This window comes from Podarcis bocagei (assembly GCF_964188305.1).
Source record: "Podarcis bocagei genome assembly, chromosome: 12".
Taxonomy (NCBI): domain Eukaryota; kingdom Metazoa; phylum Chordata; class Lepidosauria; order Squamata; family Lacertidae; genus Podarcis; species Podarcis bocagei.
In genome coordinates this window covers 12,184,405-12,208,942 of record NC_138137.1, presented here as the reverse complement: position 1 = coordinate 12,208,942, position 24,538 = coordinate 12,184,405, and the positions used below count along the sequence as shown (strand labels likewise).

At 42.8% G+C, this 24,538-nt stretch overlaps 2 protein-coding genes across 10 annotated transcripts in view; one reads left to right on the top strand and one right to left on the bottom strand.

The window, feature by feature from the left end:
- Positions 1–15,425, bottom strand: part of ULK4 (unc-51 like kinase 4) — a 159,834-nt gene extending 144,409 nt beyond the window's left edge. Inside the window, exons 1-14 of one of the 5 annotated variants that reach the window (XM_081164361.1) lie at positions 15,290–15,425; positions 12,489–12,634; positions 11,303–11,402; positions 9,905–10,044; positions 9,670–9,829; positions 8,660–8,761; positions 7,373–7,456; positions 7,105–7,180; positions 6,884–6,979; positions 6,326–6,447; positions 5,465–5,534; positions 5,254–5,359; positions 3,689–3,793; positions 2,231–2,291 (exon numbers count right to left, since the gene is read on the bottom strand). In XM_081164361.1, coding sequence (XP_081020487.1) covers positions 2,231–2,291; positions 3,689–3,793; positions 5,254–5,359; positions 5,465–5,534; positions 6,326–6,447; positions 6,884–6,979; positions 7,105–7,180; positions 7,373–7,456; positions 8,660–8,761; positions 9,670–9,829; positions 9,905–10,044; positions 11,303–11,402; positions 12,489–12,626 — 1,360 coding nt within the window. In that variant the 5' untranslated portion in view covers positions 12,627–12,634; positions 15,290–15,425. The other 4 variants (XM_081164360.1, XM_081164364.1, XM_081164362.1 and 1 more) reach the window with 4 other exon arrangements.
- A 60-nt stretch (positions 15,426–15,485) lies between these two features.
- Positions 15,486–24,538, top strand: part of TRAK1 (trafficking kinesin protein 1) — a 142,273-nt gene continuing 133,220 nt past the window's right edge. For 3 of the 5 annotated variants that reach the window (XM_081164409.1, XM_081164411.1, XM_081164410.1), the window contains exon 1: positions 15,486–15,648. In XM_081164409.1, the coding sequence (XP_081020535.1) occupies positions 15,629–15,648 (20 nt within the window). In that variant the 5' untranslated portion in view covers positions 15,486–15,628. The other 2 variants (XM_081164412.1, XM_081164416.1) reach the window with 2 other exon arrangements.

Genomic DNA, 24,538 nt, shown 5'->3' with positions numbered 1-24,538 from the left:
TTTTTATTTTATTCAGGATTTTCTTGTTTTACAGAAGTGTAGTGCCTCGTATTTTTTTTTAATGTAACATTTTTACAAATCCATTTCATTTGTTGAGGCATTAGGGGGAGAAGAAAAGAAAAAAGAAAAAAGAAAGGGGGTGGAGAGGGGGAAGATGGATAGGGGTGGGGTCGGGTGGCGGTGTTTCTATTATGTTTAATGTATGTAGAATTTGGTGTCAGCGTTGCTTGTGTTGTTCGCTTGTGTTCCTTTGGTGGTGAGAGAGGTTGGGGTTGGCCTAGGGTGTGATTGTTTGCTTGTGATTGGCTGTGGTGATCTTTGTTTTCGTGTGTGGATGAGGTGGGTGGGTGTTTTGGATCAGGTTAGCCATATTGATTTGTATGCTGTTGGTGGATTATTGTCACTGTCCTGTTGGGCTGTGTATGTGATAAAGGGGAGCCATACCGGGGTGAAGGCGTCTTCTTCTGTTTGTCCCCGTGTCAGTTTCAGTTTATTAGTTAATTTTTCTAGTAGGGCTGTTTCCCATACTATTTGGTACCATTGGTCCATGCTTACTCCTGACAGGTCTCTCCAGTGTCTGGTTATTGGGAATATAATTTCCAAGACCCAATACTGAAACATAGTATAGTTCTTTCTCCCTACTTGAAGCCCTGAAAAAGCTTGTTGTGAACATACAATGTATGTCCTGGCCCGACTGCACTGGCAGCCAGTTAGTTTCTGGGCCCGGTTTAGAGTGCTGGCTTTGACCTATAAAGCCTTAAACAGCTCAGGGCCACAATACCTCAAGGACTGCTTTTCCTCATATGAACCAACCTGCACCCTGTGATCATCTGAGGTCTTTCTTCGTGTGACTTCCTCATGAGAGTTCTGAAAGGTAGCAACACAAGAATAGGCGTTTTCTGCAATGGCTCCCCATCTGTGGAATGCTCTCCCCAGGGAAGTCTGCCAGGCTCCTTCATATATCTCTTTGGGAGCCAAATGGCAATGTTTCTCAAGAACCAGGGCTTTGGTTGATTAAACCATTTACGGCCTTTTAAATGTGTTTGTGGTAGAGGGGGTTATTGGTTTGTTTCTGTTTTCTGTAACGTATTTTGTGTTCTTGTTTTGTATTTTTACATTGTGAAGCACACACCCCCCCCCCCGGGTGATCTTCAGATGAAGGGTGGTATGCAAAATAAAGAAACAACAAAAAGAAGATATATTATTATTCCAGACTTGCCTTTAGGCAGGAAGCAAAACAAAGAAAGGATCTGACTTGTCACAAGATCCCCAAAACTTTGGCTCAAATCCACATAGCAGAAAATCTTGACAATGCTTCTAAATAGTACGTAAGGAAGTGCTCCTCAGGAAGAAAGTTAGTATGCTGATAGTGATCTTTTGTTTCTATAAACAGCAGCTTAATATAGTACTAAAAGCATGCTGCAATAGCTGCTGGAGCAGCATCATTGTTTTATAAAACTTAGTGATGGTCAGTAAGAATCTACCCTATAAATGTGTTTTAGACTATGTGCTTTAGGTATAAATATATCAGGCAGGACACACCACAGTGTGACTAGGTCACCTGACCCATAATCATTTGAGTAAAGCATAAAATAGAGGTATAAGTGACTTAGGTTGCAATTGTATTAGAAACAGAAATAAGTCCAACAAAACTCAATAGAACTTCCTTCTACCTAGGCATATATAAAATTACCTTATTTTTCCGTGTATAAGGCTAGGGTTTTTCCTAAAAAATAATGTCCAAAATTGGGGGGGGGGGGTTTCCTTATACACGGATAGATCTCCCTCCCCATTTTCTTAAACCGGAGTCCCCCAAAATAGGGGACGTCTTATACATGGCGTGTCTTATAGATGTAAAAATACGGTACATTGTGAAAAAACTACTTTTTTTGCTAGCTTATATTGAATTGGATTATTAGTCTGGTCCTGTTACACTGTTCCTTGTGAGCCAAAAATACAGCATGCCAAACATGGTCTGCAATGACACATACAGCTGTGATCTCAAAACTATGTTCAATATAATTTAAAATGACAATTAATTATAGCAGCTGTCCCCTCTTGCTTGGGCATGCATCCGATATATCAACATTTGTGAGAGTTGGGAGTAGATGCAAAACACACAGACATGAGAACAACAGTGTTAAATGAATGCTAAGACATTTTTGAGTATTAAAGAATAATATTTTCTTGTAAATGGCAAGTTGCCTATAATTACTTTAGCAAACTGTACCTGAATGTGCTGGTACGTGTAAAGTTTTCACATCAAATCTCACTGGTGGTTGCTTCACTATCTGAGAAAAAAAATGTTTGACTTGAGGCAATTCTGAATATCTCATAGACCAAGGGTACACTATGCACCTCTCCTCAAATAAAACACTTTCTACCATAATAAACAATGAGCTGTCAATATTTCAGCTATAAATACACAAACTTTATGACCAGTAGGAAGTCACTGAACAAGCTACAAAAGGAAGCAGACTGGTTTCCAAAACACTTCCTCAAAATGGACAAACTCCTCAGTGAAGCCAATTCCAATGGAATTCCCTGTCGGTGTTAATAGCTCGATGGTACTGACATGGAAACCCACATGCAAAGAAACAACTGGGAGCAAACATCAAGTTCTCAATTATTCCTTTGTACCCAAATCCATACCTGCCCCACACCTCACGTCATATATGGTAACGGGTGGGATTGATTTCCGGAGAATGGTCTCATAGGCCAAACTAGGACCTGTGCCAGATTTAATTAGGTTCTCCACAGTGGGTATAACCTAGATAATACAGTTAATGTGAACAATGTATGGTTAACTTTTTCCAAAACAAGTTAATTTTCAGGGAGGCCCATATTTTGAGTTTACCTCCAGCACTGATCTGTGGCTTTTTTTGGTATATTCTTAACAAGTTATCTAGAGTCAATACCACTTATATATTGTAATGATTCTCACCTACGTTTTGACAGATTGTTTTAGCCAGACCTTTTGTGAATATGCAATGCCATATCTTATCCAATATATCTGAACCTGTCATTTTGCCCAAGGCTATTTAAAAACCTAATTACCACAAACGAAAACATCAGCAGGAACAGACAACCACCAAAAATTAATAGCATATGTAAAAGAAGAAGATTTTTCTTGCTAATAAAAATAAAATGAGTATGTTTTTCCATATTTGAACCATTTTATGTTCCTGTCTATCTTCTTTTTCTGTTCTTTTGGTGGTGGCAGCCATTTTGCGTTATACCAAAAGTAGCTGTGTTGTGACTGGTTGCCCTCAACACCTTCTCAAAATTCAAATTGTGCCCCCAGAGAAAAAATGGTTTGTGACTGCTGGAGTGGAGGCTTGCATTAATGTGAGTGCTGTCAACTGATACAAAAATTGTCCATTTGCTTAGCGTAACAATTTAGTGTAAACCTGCAGGAACCAGGTATGGCCACTAGGTGGGAGTAAAATAGTTGAAGATTAATCCCTGTAAAACCATAAAATTGTAGATTTGGAAGGGACCAAAAGGGTCATCTAGTCCAACCCCCTGCAATGCAGAATCATTTTGCCCAACATGGGGTTCAATTCACAACCCTGATATTAAGAGTCTCACTCTCTACCGACTGAGCTAGTGCAACGGATAACAAAAAACACTATAAATTCCTGAACATATTATTTGAAAAGTAATGTATGTTAAATTCAAATAGTACCTTTGGATTATCAATTACAGGGGTGACAATAAGGTCAGACTCCAAGAAGATAAGCTCTTTCACTTTGGACTCTATATCCTGCTGGCTGCAGCATATGTTTTTATCCTAGAATATAAGCAAATAGTAGTAGTATTTACAATGACATATATTTTAAATGCAGCAAACATTGTGCAATTCCTGCATTTATTATTAAAAGGCACCAGAAGGCTTCCTTGTCAACTCCAAAGGATATTAACGCAGGCAGTAGAATTAATTCATTGGTTTTCTAGAGTGACAATATTGATTCTTGAGATATGTGTGAAAGTAATGAATACCATTATCTAGAAAAGTACATTAGGACCTATCAATTAAACAGCTGAATTTTTTCTCACCATTTCCTGGTGTACAAGAACACTATCATAATCTTATGCCATAATTTGCTCGTTGTGTAAAAAACATCACTCAGATTTATTCCACTTTAAATATATTCTGATCCTTCAGTATTCTTGCTTATTTCATTCAATGGCTTCATTTTTTCCACACTTTACTCCACAACCTTCTGTTTTGTAACCCCTTATTCTTCCCTTTTTTACATTCTCTCTCAGTGGCGTAGCGTGGGGGGTGCAGGGGGGGCTGGCCGCACCGGGCGCAACATCTGGGGGTTAGGGTTAGGGGGCGCAAATCCACGGGTTAGGGGGCGTAAATCCACGGGTTAGGGGGCGCAAATTACTTGCCTTGCCCCGGGTGCTAACAACCCACGCTACGCCACTGTTCTCTCTTCTTCATCATATAACATAGTTTTCAGGCTGGAATGAATATACTTCCTGTTTTCTTCGTGCTACCATCCCTTCAAAGCTTATTGAGGGTGCAACTTTTATACTAAATGTAAAAAAATGTAAAGGACCCTTGGATGGTTAAGTTCACTCGAATTAGACTATGGGGTGCAGCACTCATCTCTGCTTTCAGGCTGAGCCAGTGTTTGTCCACAGACAGCTTTTCATGTCATGTGGCCAGCATAACTAAACCGCTTCTGGTGCAATGGGATACCTTGACTGAGGCCAGGGTGCATGGAAACGCCATTTACCTTCCCACCGCAGCAGTACCTATTTATCTACTCGCGCTGGTATGCTTTCAAACTGCTAGGTTGGCAGGAGCTGGGACAAGGCAACAGGAGCTCACCATTACAGAATAATCCTAAATATTTATAGTTAGAAATAAGCCCCTCTGAAATAAATGAGATTTCCTTCTGCACAAATCACTAAGATTGGGCTGTACTACTGCTTCTTTGCCTTCACCTCTCTGATAAACTCCATCACTAGTTTCTGTTTAATTTATTCCACCAAAACTAGTTTTAACAGGAATTACCAATTGCTGTTTTCTAGTTAAATATATGGGCCTCATCATCATCCTCACTCTTCTCAATCTGTGTGCCTCTTCTGACACTGTCAATTATTTTATCACCATCCTTGACTTCAGTAACACAATTTTTTCCTAGTTGTGATTTGACAGCTCTTCCTCTTCTGTTTTTCTATAGCAGTCATATGGAATTCAGTCTCTTGCTTCCGTTTCCTTCAAACTATGCTCACCTTTGCTGAAGGACTTGGAGATGATGTGTGTGCGGAATTTGTAGCTAGAACTGCAGCAGAATTGTTTATTTCCACTGTGGTGGTAGTTCTAGGGGTGGGTCGAGAACTGAAAGACAATATACACATGTTTATATAAAACTGAATACTTAAATGCAAATTATCTGAATTATTTTCTACAACTTCATTTAAAAGTGTTGTGCTGTCTTCATACCTGAGTAGAAATATAGATTCATTTGATTCACCATCAACAGCACTTTTAGGGCGTAGTTCTTCTGGATTTTCTTGACAAAGAAAATATTGTAACTATTTACCAGCATGAACTATGTATACAATTGTAATGTTTCAAGCATACATTTTAGTTCTCAGTTTTACATTACAGTGGTACCCCGGAAGTCGAACGGAATCCGTTCCAGAAGTCCGTTCAATTTCCAAAATGTTTGCACACCAAGGCGCGGCTTCCAGTTGGCTGCAGGAAGCTCCTGCAGCCAATCAGAAGCCACGGAAGCCACGTTGGATGTTTGGGTTCCAAAGAACATTCGCAAACCAGAACACTCACTTCCGGATTTGCGGCGTTCGGGAGCCAAAACGTTTGACTTGCAAGGCGTCTGAGATCCAAGGTACGACTGTACATGGTCGCCCCCAAAGCCGTTTTCATTAACCAACATCCACATGTCAATTGCTCAATCAGGACTAACAAATGTAATTTCCTTGCAGGTGCTTTTGAATCTCTCACCCTGAACCCCCTCTTCTTAGCCCTCTCATAAAGATGGAAAAAGAGGGAAAAAGAATCTCTTTGCTAGCCACATGTTTGCTGCTTTGGGAAGTGCCAAGCAATAGGGCTAACAAGCCACTTCTGCAGTGGTTCCCCAGGTCCCGACAGGACCCTGCACAAGGGATTGTAACAGGTGGGCAGGACAACACACCTATCAATCATGTGTTATCATAATAGTGACTAGCAGGTAAGTGGCCGTCAAATTTGCCCATGAGGCCTATTTTGGTAAGAATCTGGCTCAAGAAACCAAAACAGTTCCCAATTCCTGAACCAATACATAAAACGAAGGTGCAATCTTACCCAGCTTGAAAGATCTGTTAAGTTGATTGTTTTCTGTTCTTGGCAACATTATTTCTGGAAGGCTTTTATTCTCTAATTGAATCTCAGACTCTCCAGGTTCAAGCAGTTCGGCTTTTTTCCTGCTGTTCAAACAATTGACAATGAAATGTACTTTGCAGGCAATGCAAATTTCTCTGCATTTTATTCCGGTCAGATCCTTAAACAACTGCAAAATTATCTTTTTACTTATTTATATACAGACAAGAAATTTTTTATTTAATTTATTTATGTTCCACTCTTCTTGTCCAAGGATATCAGCTACACTGCTAAGGGGTTGCAGGACAGCAGCTCTCTAAAAGCAGGGCTATAGTCAAGGGTGAAGCCATATTGTTCTGTTGCAGCAAAAAGAGGGAATCTTGTGACATCTTAAAAACTAGAAATGTTGTGGCAAAAGCATTCAAGAGACAGAACCCACTTTGTCAGAAATCTTTAGCCTCATGCATACATCCTTCTAACAGTAAGTTTGTTAAGCGACAGAATTCAAAATTTCAATTTAATTTTAAACTGAGTCTACTGTACCTGGAGCTTGTTTCTTGGCTGGAGATCGTGTCACTGGGAATTTGGATAAAAGCATCTTTCCAGAAAGGATGCTGCAACAGCTTGGCCCAAGTCAATCTTTAAATAAAATACATATACAATCCTCTCAAATAGTACCAATTTAAATTCCACAAACTTCTAGATTTTTTTTTAATCAGTGTGCATCATTAATAAATAGCCAGATCTTCAAATCATAATTTTACCTCTTCTGAGGATCCTTTTGAAGTAAAGAATCAACCAAGTTAAGGAAGTCTGAAGATGGTTCTAGAGATGCTGATCCTGTAAGATAATGAAACTATTCTATTTTGATACAAATATGATTCTACTAACTACCAAAATCTACAAACAGCAACATAAAAGAATTCATATATTAACTTCTTAAGGAGGGAATGCATGGAATCATTCACTCATTTGTCCCATTTTATAAACTTATATAATTATTTTCACCATCATTTATCTAAGGAACAATACCTTTCTGTGTAGGTGGGAAAGGATCTTCACGTAAAATCTGTTCTGCTAATTCAGTAACACTTTTGGAGAAGAACGGAGGTCTTCCTAGAAACATAAGTAGATAAGATTTCTGTAAAACTTGAATAAGCATCAGAACAATTAAGTAATAATTTTATTTGCATCAGCCAAGAGTTATTACAAGTCCATTTAAGAGAACATAATAATAATGGAAACTTGGCAGAATTATACCAATTGATTTATAAAAATTTTCATCTGTTTTGCTTAAGGCTCTTGACAGCAAGAAACACTGAGTTACACCTATAATTCATAAAAAGATATACAATTGGGGGGGAAATCAAACCAAACAAGATGCAGAAGATCTGAGATCACATCCCGAAACATTTCCTTTGGGAAGAAAAAGCAGCCACAGAAAGGGATCTGGGCAGAAGCAAGAATGGGTGGGGGAATCTTTCCTCTATGCCATTCTCATAGTTTAAACACCCACCCACCCATCAAAAAACCCTATACTATTTGACCTACTGGCAGAAGACAACTTTTTGGGGGGAGAGGAAAGAGCTAAAAAGTTAATGTCAGAAGATGAAATCACAAATTACTCATATCTCATTCAGTGAGGCCCTAACAGATTGTCAGTTAATCATCTTCTTCCATCTCCACTCTGAAATGCTGTGGCTGCAGCAGCTACTCTTCACTATCATACAACAAAGGTCCACAGAAGACAACCATAGACCAGCAAAGTGGGTTATGATGACTACCTACTGTAGCCGAACAGTCACTTGGGATATGATTTGAAATTTAAGCAGAGTGTTCATTTTATTTATTTTACTTTTATGAATTTAACAAAATTAATAAGTCACGTGATAAAAATAACTGTCTAAGTGATTTACATGAATATGAAATAAAGCATTAAAATTTTATTTATAATGAAGAAGGTCTGCAGCAAGAACTTTAACCTAACCGAAGGGAAAAACCAAGGGCTGAGATTATCCTAGTCTGATTCTGAGATTAAATTCTACCTGCCTCTCCATACATTTCAGTTCCTTAAGACACAATAATCTTTACACTGAAAGTACATTCCAATGTCTTGCCACATGTCTCACTGCTTATTCTACTAAGTAACTGTATTAATGACTATACAAATTAGATGTTCACAGCTCTGTTAACAGCAAAGGAACCTACACAGGTTCATAAATGGAACAACATCTCCATCTTAATGTTAGTGTTAGCATTTGTAACAATAATTAACATTGTAACGTAATGTTAAACATGATAGTATAAATAATATAATACCTGAATACATTTCATATAACAAACAGCCCAATGCCCATAGATCACTGGCGATAGAGAAGTCGCTTCCTTCTATCACTTCTGGAGCAATATATGACAGTGTACCTACAAAATAAAGTCATGAATAGTGATTTGCTCTGATTTTGTAATAAACATCCTTTCAAAAGTCAACAACATTTTTATCCAATAGTGGATGGTCTTGCAGGGTAAGATCACTCATCTGACCTCCAGTTAGTAATGTTACTGCTTACGGGAGGTAGAGGGGGAGAGATGAAGCCATGGGGAGCTTGGCAACAAGTGCGCTGGATTTGCTCCACCATTTGCACCATGCCAACCTCACCCCTCGTTTTATACCTCCTGATAAACAGCAGTAACACAACTGACTGGTGGTGTCCCACCCTGGTGTCCACTACTGTTTTCATCTTAAACTCGCTTCTGGGATACTCAAAAGGAATTTCAGACTGATTTTCTTCTAAGTCTTTGCTAATGTAGCAGGGTACAGTAAACATACCCAGAGAAGCTCCAATAATCACAGAGCAACAAGGAACCAGGAAGAAGCATAAACACAAAGACTGAGTGCACTCTACTTTGTCTAGCCCTGCACCTTACAACAGCAGGAAGGTAACCCCAAAGTGGAAAAACTGGAGAGTTCAGGGAAGGAGACTGGGGTAATATGGCACCCAGCATTTATCTGATGAAACTGACAGCCACACAGCTCAGCTCTTTGAAAACGTAACTGCTTGGTATGACTTTGCACTGAGGAAATGACTCTAAAGGGTTACTACTGACACTAACTAGCACAGCCAAAGGTGAAGAATGATGGAAGCTGTAGCAACATACTGAGGGTCACAGATGCCCTATCCATCAAATGTAGAATCACTGCTTTCAATAAGGCAGGGTAAGATATCACTGAATTAGTTCCCCCATTTCAAGTTTTAGAAAATAGAACCATTACACAATTTTAATTACAACTCTGTCTTTTGCAACTGTTGTCCTTACATATTGCAATGTACCTCTGAATCTGTTCTTCAGATTTTGTCTTGAGTTTTCATCACTATCACCTACTCCGTCTTCTGTTCCAATTAAAGCAAAAAATTCCTCCAAGTTTTCACCCTCTGCTTTAGCCAAGCAAAAGTTACTGAACTTCAGTGTACCAGGTCCTTCAAGGAGAATCTGTAAGGTATATCAATTAGTGATTTCTTGAATTATTATTTTTTAAAGTTGTTTTCAGAAATCATTCCCTCTTACCTTCCCAGGTGTAAGGTCACAGAAGAGAATTCCAAGGTTGTGAATATGATGGAGTCCAGTAACCAAATCAACACCAAATTCTCTCACAACCACCTCAGGTAGACATTCATCTTGAGTAATTACCATTTCCAGTGATCCACCTGTAAGGCATTTATGGATATTCTGCTATGAAGTGTTTTCTTTAAAAAAAAAAAAAACAAATTAACTGACCTCTGTAGTACTATGTAAATTTTTATCCGTAAGCTTTTTCTGACAAAATAGGCATACAAAAGCTTTGATCTACACTGCCCACCTGCGATTCCTAGCCATAATGCCTCTGACGCTGGAAGTAGAAAGAACGATTGGTCTTACCCGAAGTGTAGATTTAAAAGTGGGGCACCGGAGCCAATGGAGTAAGTTTTATTTTTTGCCGATTACTGTTGTCTATCTTCTGGTAACCTCTAGGTTAGATTACTGCAACACATTATACGTGGGGCTGCCTCTGATGATGGTACGGAAACTTCTACTGGCACAGCATTCAGTGATCAGGTGTTATATGCTCAAGCCTGCTTGAGCATATAACACCAATCCTGGCCTGATTGCACTGGCAGCAATATGAGAACAGGTCTTTTCTGTGGTAGCTTCCCACTTGTGAAATTTTGATTGGACCTAGTAAAATGGAGGTGGGGAGTCTAGGGACCAAATAATAATAATAATAATAATTTATTATTTATACCCCGCCCATCTGGCTGGGCCTCCCCAGCCACTCTGGGCGGCTTCCATAAAAACCAAAAATACAGTAAAATATCACACGTTAAAAACTTCCCTGAACAGGGCTACCTTAAGATGTCTTCTGAATGTCAGGTAGTTGTTTATCTCTTTGACATCTTATGAGAGGGCGTTCCACAGGGCGGGCACCACTACCAAGAAGGCCCTCTGCCTGGTTCCCTGTAGCTTTGCTTCTCGCAATGAGGGAACCGCCAGAAGGCCCTCGGCGCTGGACCTCAGCGTCCGGGCAGAATGATGGGGGTGGAGACGCTCCTTCAGGTATACTGGACTGAGGCCGTTTAGGGCTTTAAAGGTCAGCACCAACACTTTGAATTGTGCTCGAAAACGTACTGGGAGCCAATGCAGGTCTTTCAAGACCGGTGTTATATGGTCTCGGCGGCCGCCCCCAGTCACCAGTCTAGCTGCCGCATTCTGGATTAGTTGTAGTTTCCGAGTCACCTTCAAAGGTAGCCCAACGTAGAGTGCATTGCAGTAGTCCAAGCGGGAGATAACCAGAGCATGCACCACTCTGGCGAGACAGTCCGCAGGCAGATAGGGTCTCAGCCTACGTACAAATCCATCCCTCAAGGCTTCTCTAGATGGCCCTTGGGAAACAACGGCCACAAAACATTGTGTTTAACAGCTGCTTACCTGTGCACAATTCCACCACAAGCCAGAGGTGATTGCTTGTTTCATACCATTCATGAAATGTTACTATGTTCTTGTGCCTAATTTCATGAGTAAGGCGCACCTGCAACAGATTATCCACATATGAGTTGGTTTCGGTTGAGGATGGGACAGGCACAAAATGGAACAGTAGCCCTTAAGAAGTTGGAATTCAAGAGATGTCTATGCAAAAAGCAATGTAGCAGACTAGGATTCCCCCGGTCCCCATGGGAAAGACACAAGAGGATGGTAATAGATTAATACATTTGTGAAAAATGTTGGGGTGGATTCATTATGTTCCAAGAAAAGTACAAAACAAAAGGTGTGATGGATGGTTTACAGATTGTGAATTTTCAAGACAGAAAAGGATTGAACAAAACATTGAAGGCCTATAGCTATTTTTTTAAAAAAAGTTTGAGATTAGTCAATTAAAAACATTTTTGAAACCATAAATTGCCCTGTAGGCCTCTTCATGAACACTTCATTTGATCAAACCTGATTAGTCTTTGTAACAAAGGTGAAATGGGAACCAAATCCACCCATATATACCATATATTACTCTTGCTTCTCATCCCCAACAAAGTTATTTCAGAGAGAGAGAGAGAACTGCCCAAGACAAGAGCCTTTCAGAGTTAAGTAAAATAGGGATTGATTGAGCAATTGCCAAATCAGTTTCAGACAAAACTGTGGCACACAAAAATCCTGTGGGTTGCTGTGTTTTTGTGCCAAGCTCTCTTCACACTATTGTAATAGATCTATACAGCAGTCACATCTTTCTCCTGCTCATCTGAATTACAACCGTAGTGAATTCTCCAGAGATATATGTAATGACTGTTTACCTCATAAAAGTAAAAAACCAACAGTTGTTGCATTTATGATTTTTCCAGAATGTAAAGGATTTCTTATGAAACAGTCACGAAGCATACAATGAACACTCAGGGTACCCACCATAATTATCCAATCTGAGCACACCCAAAATTTAAGAGGAAAAAGAAGTTTCTAGATTCTGCTAAAGAACCCCTTTAAAGTACAGCTAATTGGAACATGGATCTTGTTCAAAATTATTGTGGACTTTTTCAACCAAATGGCACATTTGTATCTGAAAATATCTGAAAATATGTTGAATAATTTCATTTACATCTCTTTCTAAAATAATCAATGTAGTTCTTACCCAGTTTGTTATTTCAGCTCTCTTGCATTTCTCAGTGCACAAAATAGCCACAAAATTAATAGTTCCTTTTCTTCTCCCTTTATATACAACTGTTTTGCTTCCTCTTCCAATCTCTTCATACAAAATAAAGTTCTCCATAATAAAACCTGTATACATAAATTAAATCAAAGCCACAAAATTAAAACCTCAAAATGAAAAGAAAACTCCTCTAATTTAATATAAGAATGAACACCTTGATTTTTTGAATAGCATAACCTACAAAATGTTTATAGGCATGTAGTTTTATATAGTCTTTAAGAGAATAACTTACACCAGAGAATCAGAACCTGTGGCCCTGCAGAGGTACCTAGAGTCCAAATCCCATCTGCCTCAGCTAGCAGAGCCAACTTCTGGAGGACCACCAGTTTCTCATCCCTGACATGCACAATAACCTACAACTAACGGAGCCTGAGCAACACAATATTTTACATATGATGACTTTAATGTCTATGAGGAGAGCCTGAGAACTCAATCTAGGTGACACTTATGGTATACAAAGTGACATAATACCAAAGTGACATAATACCAAAGAATGAGCTGTACCTTCTTTCTAAAGGACTAGGATAAAAGCCATTGTTAATTGTTAATTATTTATATAGGTAACTTACTAACATATTTCTCTTCTGGAGTAGGGGGGATTAACTAATTAGCAGTGCAATTATTACAATTACATGTTTAGGGGACGCGGGTGGCGCTGTGGGTAAAACCTCAGCGCCTAGGGTTGCCGATTGCATTGTCGGCGTTTCAAATCCCCGCGGCAGGGTGCGCTCCCGTTGCTCGGTCCCAGCGCCTGCCAACCTAGCAGTTCGAAAGCACCCCCGGGTGCAAGTAGATAAATAGGGACTGCTTACAAGCGGGAAGGTAAACGGCGTTTCCGTGTGCTGCGCTGGCTCGCCAGAGCAGCTTTGTCACGCTGGCCACGTGACCCGGAAGTGTCTCCGGACAGCGCTGGCCCCCGGCCTCTTAAGTGAGATGGGCGCACAACCCTAGAGTCGGACACGACTGGCCCGTATGGGCAGGGGTACCTTTACCTTTTTACATGTTAAGAACTTGCATAAATTTAAAAAATGTGGGAAGAGAAAGGAATCTCAAGAGTTCAAGATATTTTTGAAAGCAGCAAGCTGCTCTTGCAAGAAAAGTCGTTCCTGGTGGCACCAAGTTCTGTTCTTGGCTCCATATCCATCAGTTAGGAAGTTTTGCCAGAAAACTTTACAGGCCCATAGATCTGTTACAGTGAGAATTAGTGTCTGCAACACCCAATTCAATTTGGGATAGATTATAGGGCAACCTTTATGGATCCTGGGAAATATACAAAAACATTATTATTATTATTATCATCATCACCATCACCGCCTTTTTGGTGCTCCCAGACCCTGGAACTCCCTCCCAAGCAGATGCAAACTTTCTTGTTTCAACAGGCTTTTGAGAACTGATGGCTTTTAATTAAAGGGCTGGTGCTGTTTTTATTGTAATTATGTTTGCATAAACTAAAAAATGTGGGAAAAGAAAGGGATTTCAAGAGTTCAAAATATTTTAGAAAGCAAGCTGCTCTTGAAGCAAAAGCAGCTTTTATATATATATGTGTGTACGTATATATATGTGTGTGTGTGTTTATATATGTGTGTGTGTACATATATATGTGTATGTATGTCTGCTTTTCTGGGGGTACGCACACCTCTGAACATTTTCTGAATCTTTGTACTTTTGTCCATTTGCTGTATTTATTTCCCCCAATTTGAACTATAAAATGATGATTTTCTTGAGTCAAAATGAGAGTACCCCTAAACATTTTTTTTTTAAAAAGCAGTGTGTGTGTGTGTCTGTAGCAACCACCGGCACTTCCCCCATCCCCTTTCAGCTGCGTTTGGTGGACTTCTTAACAAGATAGGAAGAAACCTAGGTATATTTTAATTTAGCTAATGATGTAATAGGTTTATGTTAGAAAATGAATATGGATGTTGAATTCGATGTTTGTAATTTTTCTTTTTTCGGTTTTGGAAATAGAAGGAGGAAAAAAGAAGAAACAAAGATGGGGAGAAACGCGGGGCAAGTTTCTCCCCCCTCCCCTCGCGGAAATCCCAAGAGCAAGGGATTTTCACCTGTTGAATGCCTGCCTGTTACAGTTATTAGAGGCGCCGAGTCTCTGCGAAAGGAAGGGGGAGAAGCAGCAAGAGGAGGAGAAAGGAGATGGTGAAGGTGATGGCAAAAGGGGCGGCGTATTTCTAATCCTTTCCTCGGAATGGACCGCTGAGTGCAAAAAATAAACCAAAAAAACACTCGCGTTTTTAAATCCTCCGGACGCTGCCTCTTCGCTGAGGGAAGCAGCTCCCGCCCTCAGCCCCCAATGACTCCCCTGAGGCACGCGGGGAGAAGCCCGTATGGGCGGGCGAAGTAATAATAATAATAATAATATCTCCCACTGAAAGGAAGGGCTGAGGGGTGCGGAAGACACGACGCCGGAACCTCTAGCTCGCTCGCGGCCTCATCCCGCAACGCTTCGAAGGGAAGAGAAGACGGACTACCTGCTCTCCTCCGAGGGAAGGAGGACGCGCCAGCCCCGCTCAGAACACAAAAGGAGCGCGCGCGGGGCGGGGCGCGAGAGAGCCGCTTCTGCCGCAACCGTTAACTGAAATCCGCGAGAGACCACGCCCTCCGCAGGCCGCTCCATTTTCGCGGGGGGGGTGCCTCTGAGGCCTTTCCGGCTGAAGGGAAAGCGGGTGTTTTTGCCCGGCGGGACGCGTAGGGTTGGGGTAACACCTTACCGGGAGAAAGTCATTCGTCAGTCAACTGGCTTCTCTGGGACACGGTGCGGTTGGAACCTTCTCCTCCTCTCTCCTCCCCCCCTTTTGGGCCATCGTGTGGGCTAGTCCTAACCGCCCCTTCAGTATCTTAGATACGGCACAGGACGCCGGAAACAACAGTCTGAGGGGAGTTTGGGCGGGGCGGGAGAGAGAGAGAGAGAGACCCTGGGCTCGCGCTCTCTGCGTTAGATCCGCCCCCTCATATCAGGGGTACCCGGATGTTCGCCGCCCTGTGCAAGCCGGAGTTCTTCTCTGTTGCTATGGTAACCTGGCCTTTACGGCTTGGACCCCTCGCCCCGGATGCGGCCTTCCCGCCGCAGGTGAGGGAACAGATTAAGAGTACAGTGGTACCTCAGGTTACATACGCTTCAGGTTACAGACTCTGCTAACCCAGAAATAGTGCTTCAGGTTAAGAACTTTGCTTCAGAATGAGAACTGAAATCGTGCTTCAGCGACGCGGCTGCAGGAGGCTCCATTAGCTAAAGTGGTGCTTCAGGTTAAGAACAGTTTCAGGTTAAGAACGGACCTCCAGAACACATTAAGTACTTAACCCGAGGTACCACTGTAGTGCGAGGCTTGCTTCTACCTCAGGCTTCCTCAAACTCTGCCCTCCAGATGTTTTTGGCCTACAATTCCCACGATCCCTAGCTAGCAGGACCAGTGGTCAGGGATGATGGGAATTGTAGTCTCAAAACATCTGGAGGGCTGAATGTGAGTAAGCCTGTTCTACCTCACCATTGGCCCTTCTTGCCGTTCCGTCCTCCCAGAGGGCTGCCGCGGTTAAGCCCCCTTTGCCAACACCCTCCCGTGTTACGTTTCGTTGCGTTGCTACCTCTAGTGGGGCGACAGTTTCGGAGCAAAAGCCCTTTTCCAAAGCTCTGTTGAAACGCCCGCCAGAATCCATTCTGCCTGGCCGGCCCTACCATTAGGCAGCAGGAGGCGGCAGCCCCAGGGAGACAATTTTGAGCGCTGCGAAAAACCTTTTTGCTTTTTGTATGACAATGCGGCAGATAGGTGCCTATTGTTACTGTGGTGACGTTTTCTAGCAAGGGAGAAGCAGGGATGCATGTGGGATTTTCCTTCTTTGGATGCCATAGTAGGGTGACAAAGGTCACCCCCCAGTCTCTGCGGAACAGTAGCAAGATTCCAGGGAGTTTATGTTTCCATTCAAGACATGGTGGAGACTGCTGTGTCTTTTAGAAATACGGTTTATTAACACATATTTACAACCTGGTGCAAAAGGTAAAGGACCCCTGGACGGCTAAGTCTAGTCAAAGATGACTATGGGATTGCAGCGCTCATCTAGCTTTCAGGCTGAGGGAGCTGGCTTTTGTCCACAGACAGTTTTCCAGGTCATGTGGCCAGCATGACTAAATAGTACCTGCTTATCTACTTGCACTGGCATGCTTTTGAAGTGCTAGGTTGGCAGGAGCTAGGACAGAGCAATGGGAGCTCACCCTGTCACGGGGATTCGAATCGCTGACCTTCCAATCAGCAAGCCCAAGAAGCTCAGTGGTTTAGGCCACAGCGCCACTTGTGTCCCACTTCAACCTGGTGCAGATGGAGAGACCACAGAGTTTACAGCATCCGTGTCTCCAGAGGGGCTTATCCTTCAGATGCTTTCTACGCACCATCTCTGTGCCTCTGCCCCAGCTTGCCTCCAACCAGCCATCATGGTATCTGCCCTTCAGCCCCCTGCATTGAGTTATCTCCCACTTCCTGCTTCTCCTTCCCAGAAAACTCATTGACAAGCAATTCCTCCCCTTCTGTCTGCTCATCCCTCTTCTCCTCACTGTTCCAAGATTAGTTTTAATAGGTTGAAGGAGACAGGTACCAATAGGAACCAAAGTGGAGCCATATTGTCTCAGATAGCAGCCATTTGCTAAAATTGAGGTAGTCATTTACGAACTGTCAGAAACCGTTCTTTTTTTGCAACCCACCCATGCTGGCTTATGAAGGAGAAAGTGATGCAGAGTAAGACATATTGGGTTCAGACTCTATAATCACCTTCTGCTTGATGCAAAGCACAAGATAAGACCCTATCAGACCCTATTCCAGGGCACATAATAGAAACTGTAGTTGAACCTTACTCCAGTGCTGGTAAAAGGACAGTGTATTCCTCTACACTTGAGAGCAGCAGGTTAGTGTAGCATAAGTGTTATGGTCCTAGGGTTACCATGCTTTTTAAGTCTTTTTTTGGATGGTGTATCTTCAACCATCTAAGGGTGGGGGTTAACAATTTAAGTTTCTCCTCCCATGGAAGGATGGGATAATATTCACCTGCTGAATTCCCCCATTTAGCATATGCCACAGATGAACATGTAGAGATCCTTTCATGCAGTTATCTGCATGCATCATGCTGCTGAGTACAAAAAGCTGTGGCTTGGGACACATGGAAGCAAGAATCTCAGAAATCTAATGTGGACCATTAAAAATCCTCTGCCAGAGGGCACATGCTTGACTGGTGGAGCAAAGGTTTTGCTTGCTCAGGATCGGTTTCCTTCTCTGCCACTTTATCCTCATCTAAGAATCATGTCTTTAGCAGTGTTCAAAACTCCCATTGTTCTAGATGCATTTTGTGACAATTTCATTAGTGCAATCAGTTTCTGAGCTCTGGGCCCAGTACTGCACCTAGGATTTCAGATTAAAACTGCAGAGTGGAAGGAAAGGAGGACCTTTTTCTGCCTCCCCACTTCCAGCTACTCTCTGAAGACTGGAGAAAAGACCCTCTTAAGAATATTAGGGGAGTGGGCAGAGGAAGGACTCAACCATGTGAAAAATGAACATATTTTAGCTGCAGCTTGTTCATTTTCAACTTTGTATTCTTGCTATAAAAAGTGCACCTAGACATTGTTGCGCTCATAACCTAGGTTTAAGGGCCCATTTAACTTCTAGCTTTCATATCTCAGTTTCTAACACTGGTCTTTAGCTACGTATTTATAATGACAAAACATTATCGATAGCTATAATGCACTTGATTTAAAATGTTATGAGGATGCATAATCAACAATTACAGTGTTAAATTAAAACTGGAAGAAATTTGTTTTACTTTTAAGACTGCCTTAAGACATAACAAATCTACATTCCCTCCCCTCACCCCTTTGCTTTGGCCACTTGTTTGTGTGTGCAGGCATTAAATATATGACTCCTACAAACTGCAGGGAGAAGGTGGCTACAGTCCTATAGACCAGTGTTTCCCAGACAGTAGACTAGGAGTCCAGGATGCACCAGTGGACCTTGGGCTGCTTTCAGGTAGGCCTCAGAGTCACAGCTTGACAATTACCTCCTCACTTGCCTAGAAAAGTTGTTGTGGGAGTGGGGGGCAGCGGCAGAGTGTTTATACATTTGTATGCCTTTGAAAAACAATGCCACTGTAACCATCATGGGTTAGCATAGAGTGAGGTTTTAAAGCTAGGGCTAGAAGCAGAGGTGAAAGCTGCTCCTTGGTTCTGCTGGATCTCTCAGTGGCTTTTGATACCATTGACCATGGTATCCTTCTGGACTGTCTGGGGAGGTTGGAAGCTGGGGACCACTGTCATGCAGTGGCTCTGCTCCTTTCTCTTGAGCCATTTCAATAAAGTGGTGTTGGGGGATTAGTGTTCGGACCCCTGGGCACTCACTTGTGGGGTGTCTTGGGGCTGTGTCCTCTCCCCTATGCTTTTCAACATCTATATGAAGCTGCTGGGTATGCTGGCTGATGCTGATAGCAGTTGTAGTTCAACAACTGTAGAGTCACAGGTTTCCCATCCCTGACTAAAATTAATAACTTATCTTTACTCCTGGGGTCATAGCTTTAACACATGCAATTATGGCAATGAGCCCAGAGGGAGAAAAAACCACCATCAACCAGGCCATGTTTCCCTCCCTTGTCAGCAGCCCTACTTCTCTTGAATCTTGCAGTTGAAGAATGGAGTTTCCTTTTGTTTGTAGGGAATTACTATATATATGCCACTTCCCTGCCCCCTCCAGCCCTAGTCATCACTGTGGAGTGCTTCAAAACTTTGTCATAGGCCCTGTACTGTTCAACATCTCTATGAATGATTTGGATGAAAGAGCAGAGGGGATGCTTATCATATTTGCAGATGCCACAGAGTAGGATAGCTGACACCCGAAAAGATCAAATAAAGATTCAAAATGATCTTGAGAGGTTGGAATGCTAGACCAAAAGCAACAAAATAAAATTCAGCAGAGAAATTAGGTACGAAGAATTGGAGGCACAAAGATAGGAAGGGCAGCCACACCTATGAGAAAGGTCTAGGTGTCTTAGTCGATTAGAACCTCAGAATGAGGCAGCAGTGTAATGCGGTGCCTAAGAAAGCTAATACAGTCTTAGGTTGACCTAATCAGCCTTCGACTCGATACCCCGGCACAGACTTTGGGAAAAACTAAAGGTCACAAACATCGATAGACGTCTTTTGCTTCTTATCCGTAGACTACATGAAAATACTCGGATCCGTGTTAGATGCGACCGTTATGGGAACCTATCAAAGGAAATCCAAAGTTTCCATGGCGTTAAGCAAGGCTGTGTTCTTGCCCCTATTCTTTTTAACTTCTATATAAACTCCCTAGTCGGAAAGATGGAGGAAGCAAGTACTCATTCTCCAAACCTAAATAATACACCAATCCCGGTCCTTTTGTACGCAGATGATGCGGCACTTATTTCCTTCTCTTGTGTGGGTCTAAGAAAACTTTTACGAGCTCTTACAGAGTATTGCGAAGCTGAACACCTAATAAATTACACTAAATCAAAAATTATGGTGTTCTCCAAGAGAAAACTCCGACATAAATGGAAAATTAATAACCAACCTATTGAGCAAGTAACATCCTTTAGATATCTTGGGATAATTTTTGATGAGAAGGGATCTTGGTGCCATCAGATTAAGAATTCCATTGTAAATGCGCAAAGATCTTCCAGAGCTATCATAAGATTCTTTTACGGAAAAGGAGGTCAATATGTTCCTGCTGCCTCCCAGGTCTTTGTTGCAAAAATACTTCCACAATTGATGTATGGCACCCAGATATTTAATTGTCAAAAATTCAAGTCCCTGGAATCTGTACAAACTAAATTCTATCGCTCCCTACTAGGGTTACCTACCTGTGTCTCTAACACTGCCATTAGGCTGGAGGTAGGTCAACTCCCTATTAATGCCAGGATATGGATCCTGAAGATTCACTTCTGGCTAAAACTCATATTTTTCCCAGTGGGAGTGGCTCCATTGACTCTACTAGACCCGTTCCAGTCTAAATGGAGATTGTCGCTTTATGAAAAACTGAGGGGCCTGGGGCTTTCCCCACAAGAACTCATAGCCTCAGGTTTTGAAAAGGCTAAAATGATGGTGAGCCAGCGAATAGGAGATGTAGAGCTTCAGGACCATATGAGCAAGATAGATAAATACCCAGCTATCCAAGATTATGGAAAAGGGTTTAATCTAACCCCATATTTGCTGGACCTACAAATCGCAAAATATAGGTGGGCGTTTACCCTTACCAGATTTGATGTATTGCCATCTGCCTTATTAAAGGGCAGATACGAGGGCACACCCTATGCTGAACGAGTTTGCCCATGTGGTCTGAAGGAGGTGGAAACGGCTTCACATGTGTTGTTACACTGCGACCTTTACGGGGATATCAGGTTACTGTTTATCTCCCCTATCGTTCAGAAATTTCCAGGTCGATCTGAATCTCAGCGGCTGAAAATCCTACTAGGAGATAAAAACCCAGAAGTAACACTGAAAGTGGCCAAGTTTTCTGCGGCCGCGATCAAGCGGAGGGCATTAGCTGTAAAAAAGTAAAAGATCTGACCCCTGGACAAGCCCCCCCCCTTTTTAAGCCCATACATATACTGTAGTGCACATATGAGTATGTATATGGGTGTGTGTGTGTGTGTGTATATGTGTATTGTTTTTATGTATAATTTTACAACTTTTAATTGACACCATCATTCCCTCGTAAATTATTGCTGCCTTTTATGTTTTTTTCTTTTCTTTCTGGTCTATGACCGTAATAAATTCATTCATTCATTCATTCACACAAGTCTTAGGTTGCTTTAACCAAAGCATAGTGTCCAGGTCACAAGAGGTAATAGCTCCACTGTATTCTGCTCCGGTCAGACTGCATCTGAAGTACTGTGCCTATTTCTGGGTGCCAAGTTTTAAGAAGGGCATTGTCAAATTGGAGTGTGTCCTTGTACTGAATTTAGGATCTTGGTTTTACTCCTCTTGTAATCAATAGGATTAGTTCAATTATCCAAGTATATGTAACCAATGCCGTCTATAGAATCAGAATCATAGAATTTTAGAGTTGGAAAGGACCATGGGAATGATCTAGTTCCACCCCGGTTACATTGTACAGAGTGGTGTTTGTATTGTCTAAGGCAAAATAATACTCTATAATGCAAATGGGATATGTTTTTATTGGTTTGAGTTTTTTTGCACATATGGCCTTTAGATGCAGAAATTTCCTTCTGACAGTGTATTTATGAGCCATGCTTCTCTGCCATGTCTGATCTTGTGACATAAGCTTACCCAGATGATACAAAATGTATCACAGGATACTTCAGAATGTATTGTTTACCCATTTTTCCTGATTGACGTCAACCCATTTTACAATTTTCAGCAGTAGGGAAATAACAGTGACCAAAACAACAACAACAACTTTGTAAACTTCTGTGGTTTTTCAGAAAACAAACATCCTAGGAATGCTGATCCATGCAGTTTCTTTACAGTAGATATGGACGATGAGTAAAATATGTAGGTTGGTTTTGTTAAACAGAAACTTGCAGCAGAATCTTAATTCTGATTTAGAATTCAGTTGAACTCATTGAGTTTTTCTGGGCTTGTTCCAGCCTTAAGAGTATTTTACTCTATTATTCTTATGTCACACTGCTGTGAAAACATTAGTTTTCCACTTTTCCTGTTTGGATCAATTTCCTCTTTAGGAAATTGCCACTTACACAAGGGTAAAGTGCCTTACTTTGAGAATGTTTGTGTAACACAGTGATTTGGAACATGCAGTGCATGGGCAAACTAACAGTCACATGGATGCCATACTTTAGCCTAAGTGATGATGGGAGCACATCCACCTTACTTTCAGCTTGATTCTAGTTACTCAGATGTAAGTGCCAGCGTTCCATTAAGCTTACTTGCAGGTAAGCATAGAATCATCATCTTCAATGGACAAGTCAATTCCTGCTTGCAACCAGTGAGCTGGAGATTGTAGCTTGGTCCTTTTGCCCAAAAAGTTGCCTTTGAACTAGGAAACTGAAATCACCTCTGGCCTAAATTTGTATGTCTGTGCAGTATGCATGGTACATACATTACTGCTTCTGCTGATATACTGGGGGCTCTGTTTAATGACAAAGTTAGCTTCAGCCTTGTATCTGAGTGAGTGGTAAACAGTCCAATCCTCTGCATATTAACTCAGAAGCAAGTCCCAGTAAATTATGTGGGCCTTGCTTTCAGAAGAATGCACAAAGAACGATGTATAAATGCAATGAATAAATAAATAAATAACAAAACATGCATTAGGACTGCAGCCTTTGTGTCCTAGCCACTTGGGGCAGGGGTATGCAAATCAGAATGAGTTTAAAATGCTGTCTGTGACACGCAAGGGGAGCACCATCACTTTTAAAAAAGTTTTTATTAACCAATTAACACATGTTAATTACCACCTTTTTCCCGTTTACTGTACTTGCCCACCCTTCCACACTTGCTTGCCCAAATTTAAAAGGGTTCCAAAAGTTAACTTCTGGAACTAGCAAAAAAAAAAAAGAAAAAGAAAAAGAAAAAAGGACGCTCTTCTGAAGGTCGCCGTTTTATTTTTAAGTTTGGCGGAGTTCTCCTGATGCAGGGAGTGGGATCAGCTGCCGTGGCTTGTTATCCCGAGTCCGTTGCCTGGATACTTCAGGCACCCGGGCGCTGCCGCCTCCCCAGCAAGCGGGGCTTGGGCGATGAGGTAATCCTGTGTAGCCGGAGAAGCGGGGAGGAGGGCCTGAGCTTAAGAAACCCAGCCGAGGGCCCGCCCAGCCGGCAAAGAAAGCCCTGGCGGCAACCCCCGTTGAGCGCGCTCACCTCTCCCAAGCCGAGGTGCGCCGCCCGCAGCAGCCGGAGATCCGCAGCCAAAAGGGCAAAGGCGCCTTCGCCGCTGGGAAAAAGGTCGCGAGGCCCTGGAGCGGAGGACGTGTGCGCTGAAGATCCCGGCTTTTTCCGCCAGCCTCAGGGCGTGGGATCCCGGCACGTAGCAGCCAGCGATCCCGGGAGCAGCAGCGCCCCCCGCAACACAGCGCCGGCTGGAAAAGGGAGCAGCGGCAGCCGGCCTTTTTCCTCTCTCTCCTTCTCTCGCCTCTCCCACGTGTGGAGCCGGCTGGCTGTATGCCGCCCAAGCGGGGCATTTCCAGCCGGGGAGGTGCCGTTTTGGATCGCCTGGCGGCCGGATCGCCCGTCTCCACGCGCGCGCTTGGCTCAGCCTGAAGGCGATTCGGCGGCGGAGGCGGCGGCGGGGCGAGGAAGTAGGAAGTAGTCACAACCCCATCGCCGGCCCTGCTGCTCATGTGCCGCTCCATCCATCACGCCCGGAGGGGGATCCGTTTACACTAGCCCGGAAAACAAGCCGAAGCGAGCGCCCGGGAACGGCCGCGCCACCAAGGGACGGCGCGCGTTTTGGAGAGCCTGCGCCTGGGTGAGTGGCGTCTCTTTGCGCGCTGGTCGTGGCCGGGGGAGCGGGAGTCCCGAGCTTGTTTCTACAGTCCCGCGCTCCGGAGGAAAACCAGGCGCAGTTTTCTGCCCTCCTCGTTCGCGTCTCCTTCTACGCTGCTTCTTTTGGGTAATCCCTGGCCGCCTGGGAAGACCTGGGAGACGTCCTCTCCTCTCCTCTCCTCTCCTCTCCTCTCCTCTCCTCTCCTGACCTGCGTGCGCTCAGGTAGGGCCAACGGAAGCTGCCATTGCAGATGTGGCGTTGGAGAGACAGATGAGCTGCTTCAGGTTCAGGAAGCTGGCAGGAATTGCCTTCATTTAGCTTGCAGGCGGGATGTGCCCCTGCGTGCTTACGGTTTGTCCCAATTTTTCCGCGAACCGCTGCATGCACTGCATGACAGTGGATATGACCTTCAGGAGACTTGTAAATTGGCAGAACTCTGCCCGGTTTTTACACGTTCCCTGGTTTCTTTGGCTTCCTCTTAAAAAGAACAGTTCAGCCTGTTTACACAAGAATTTG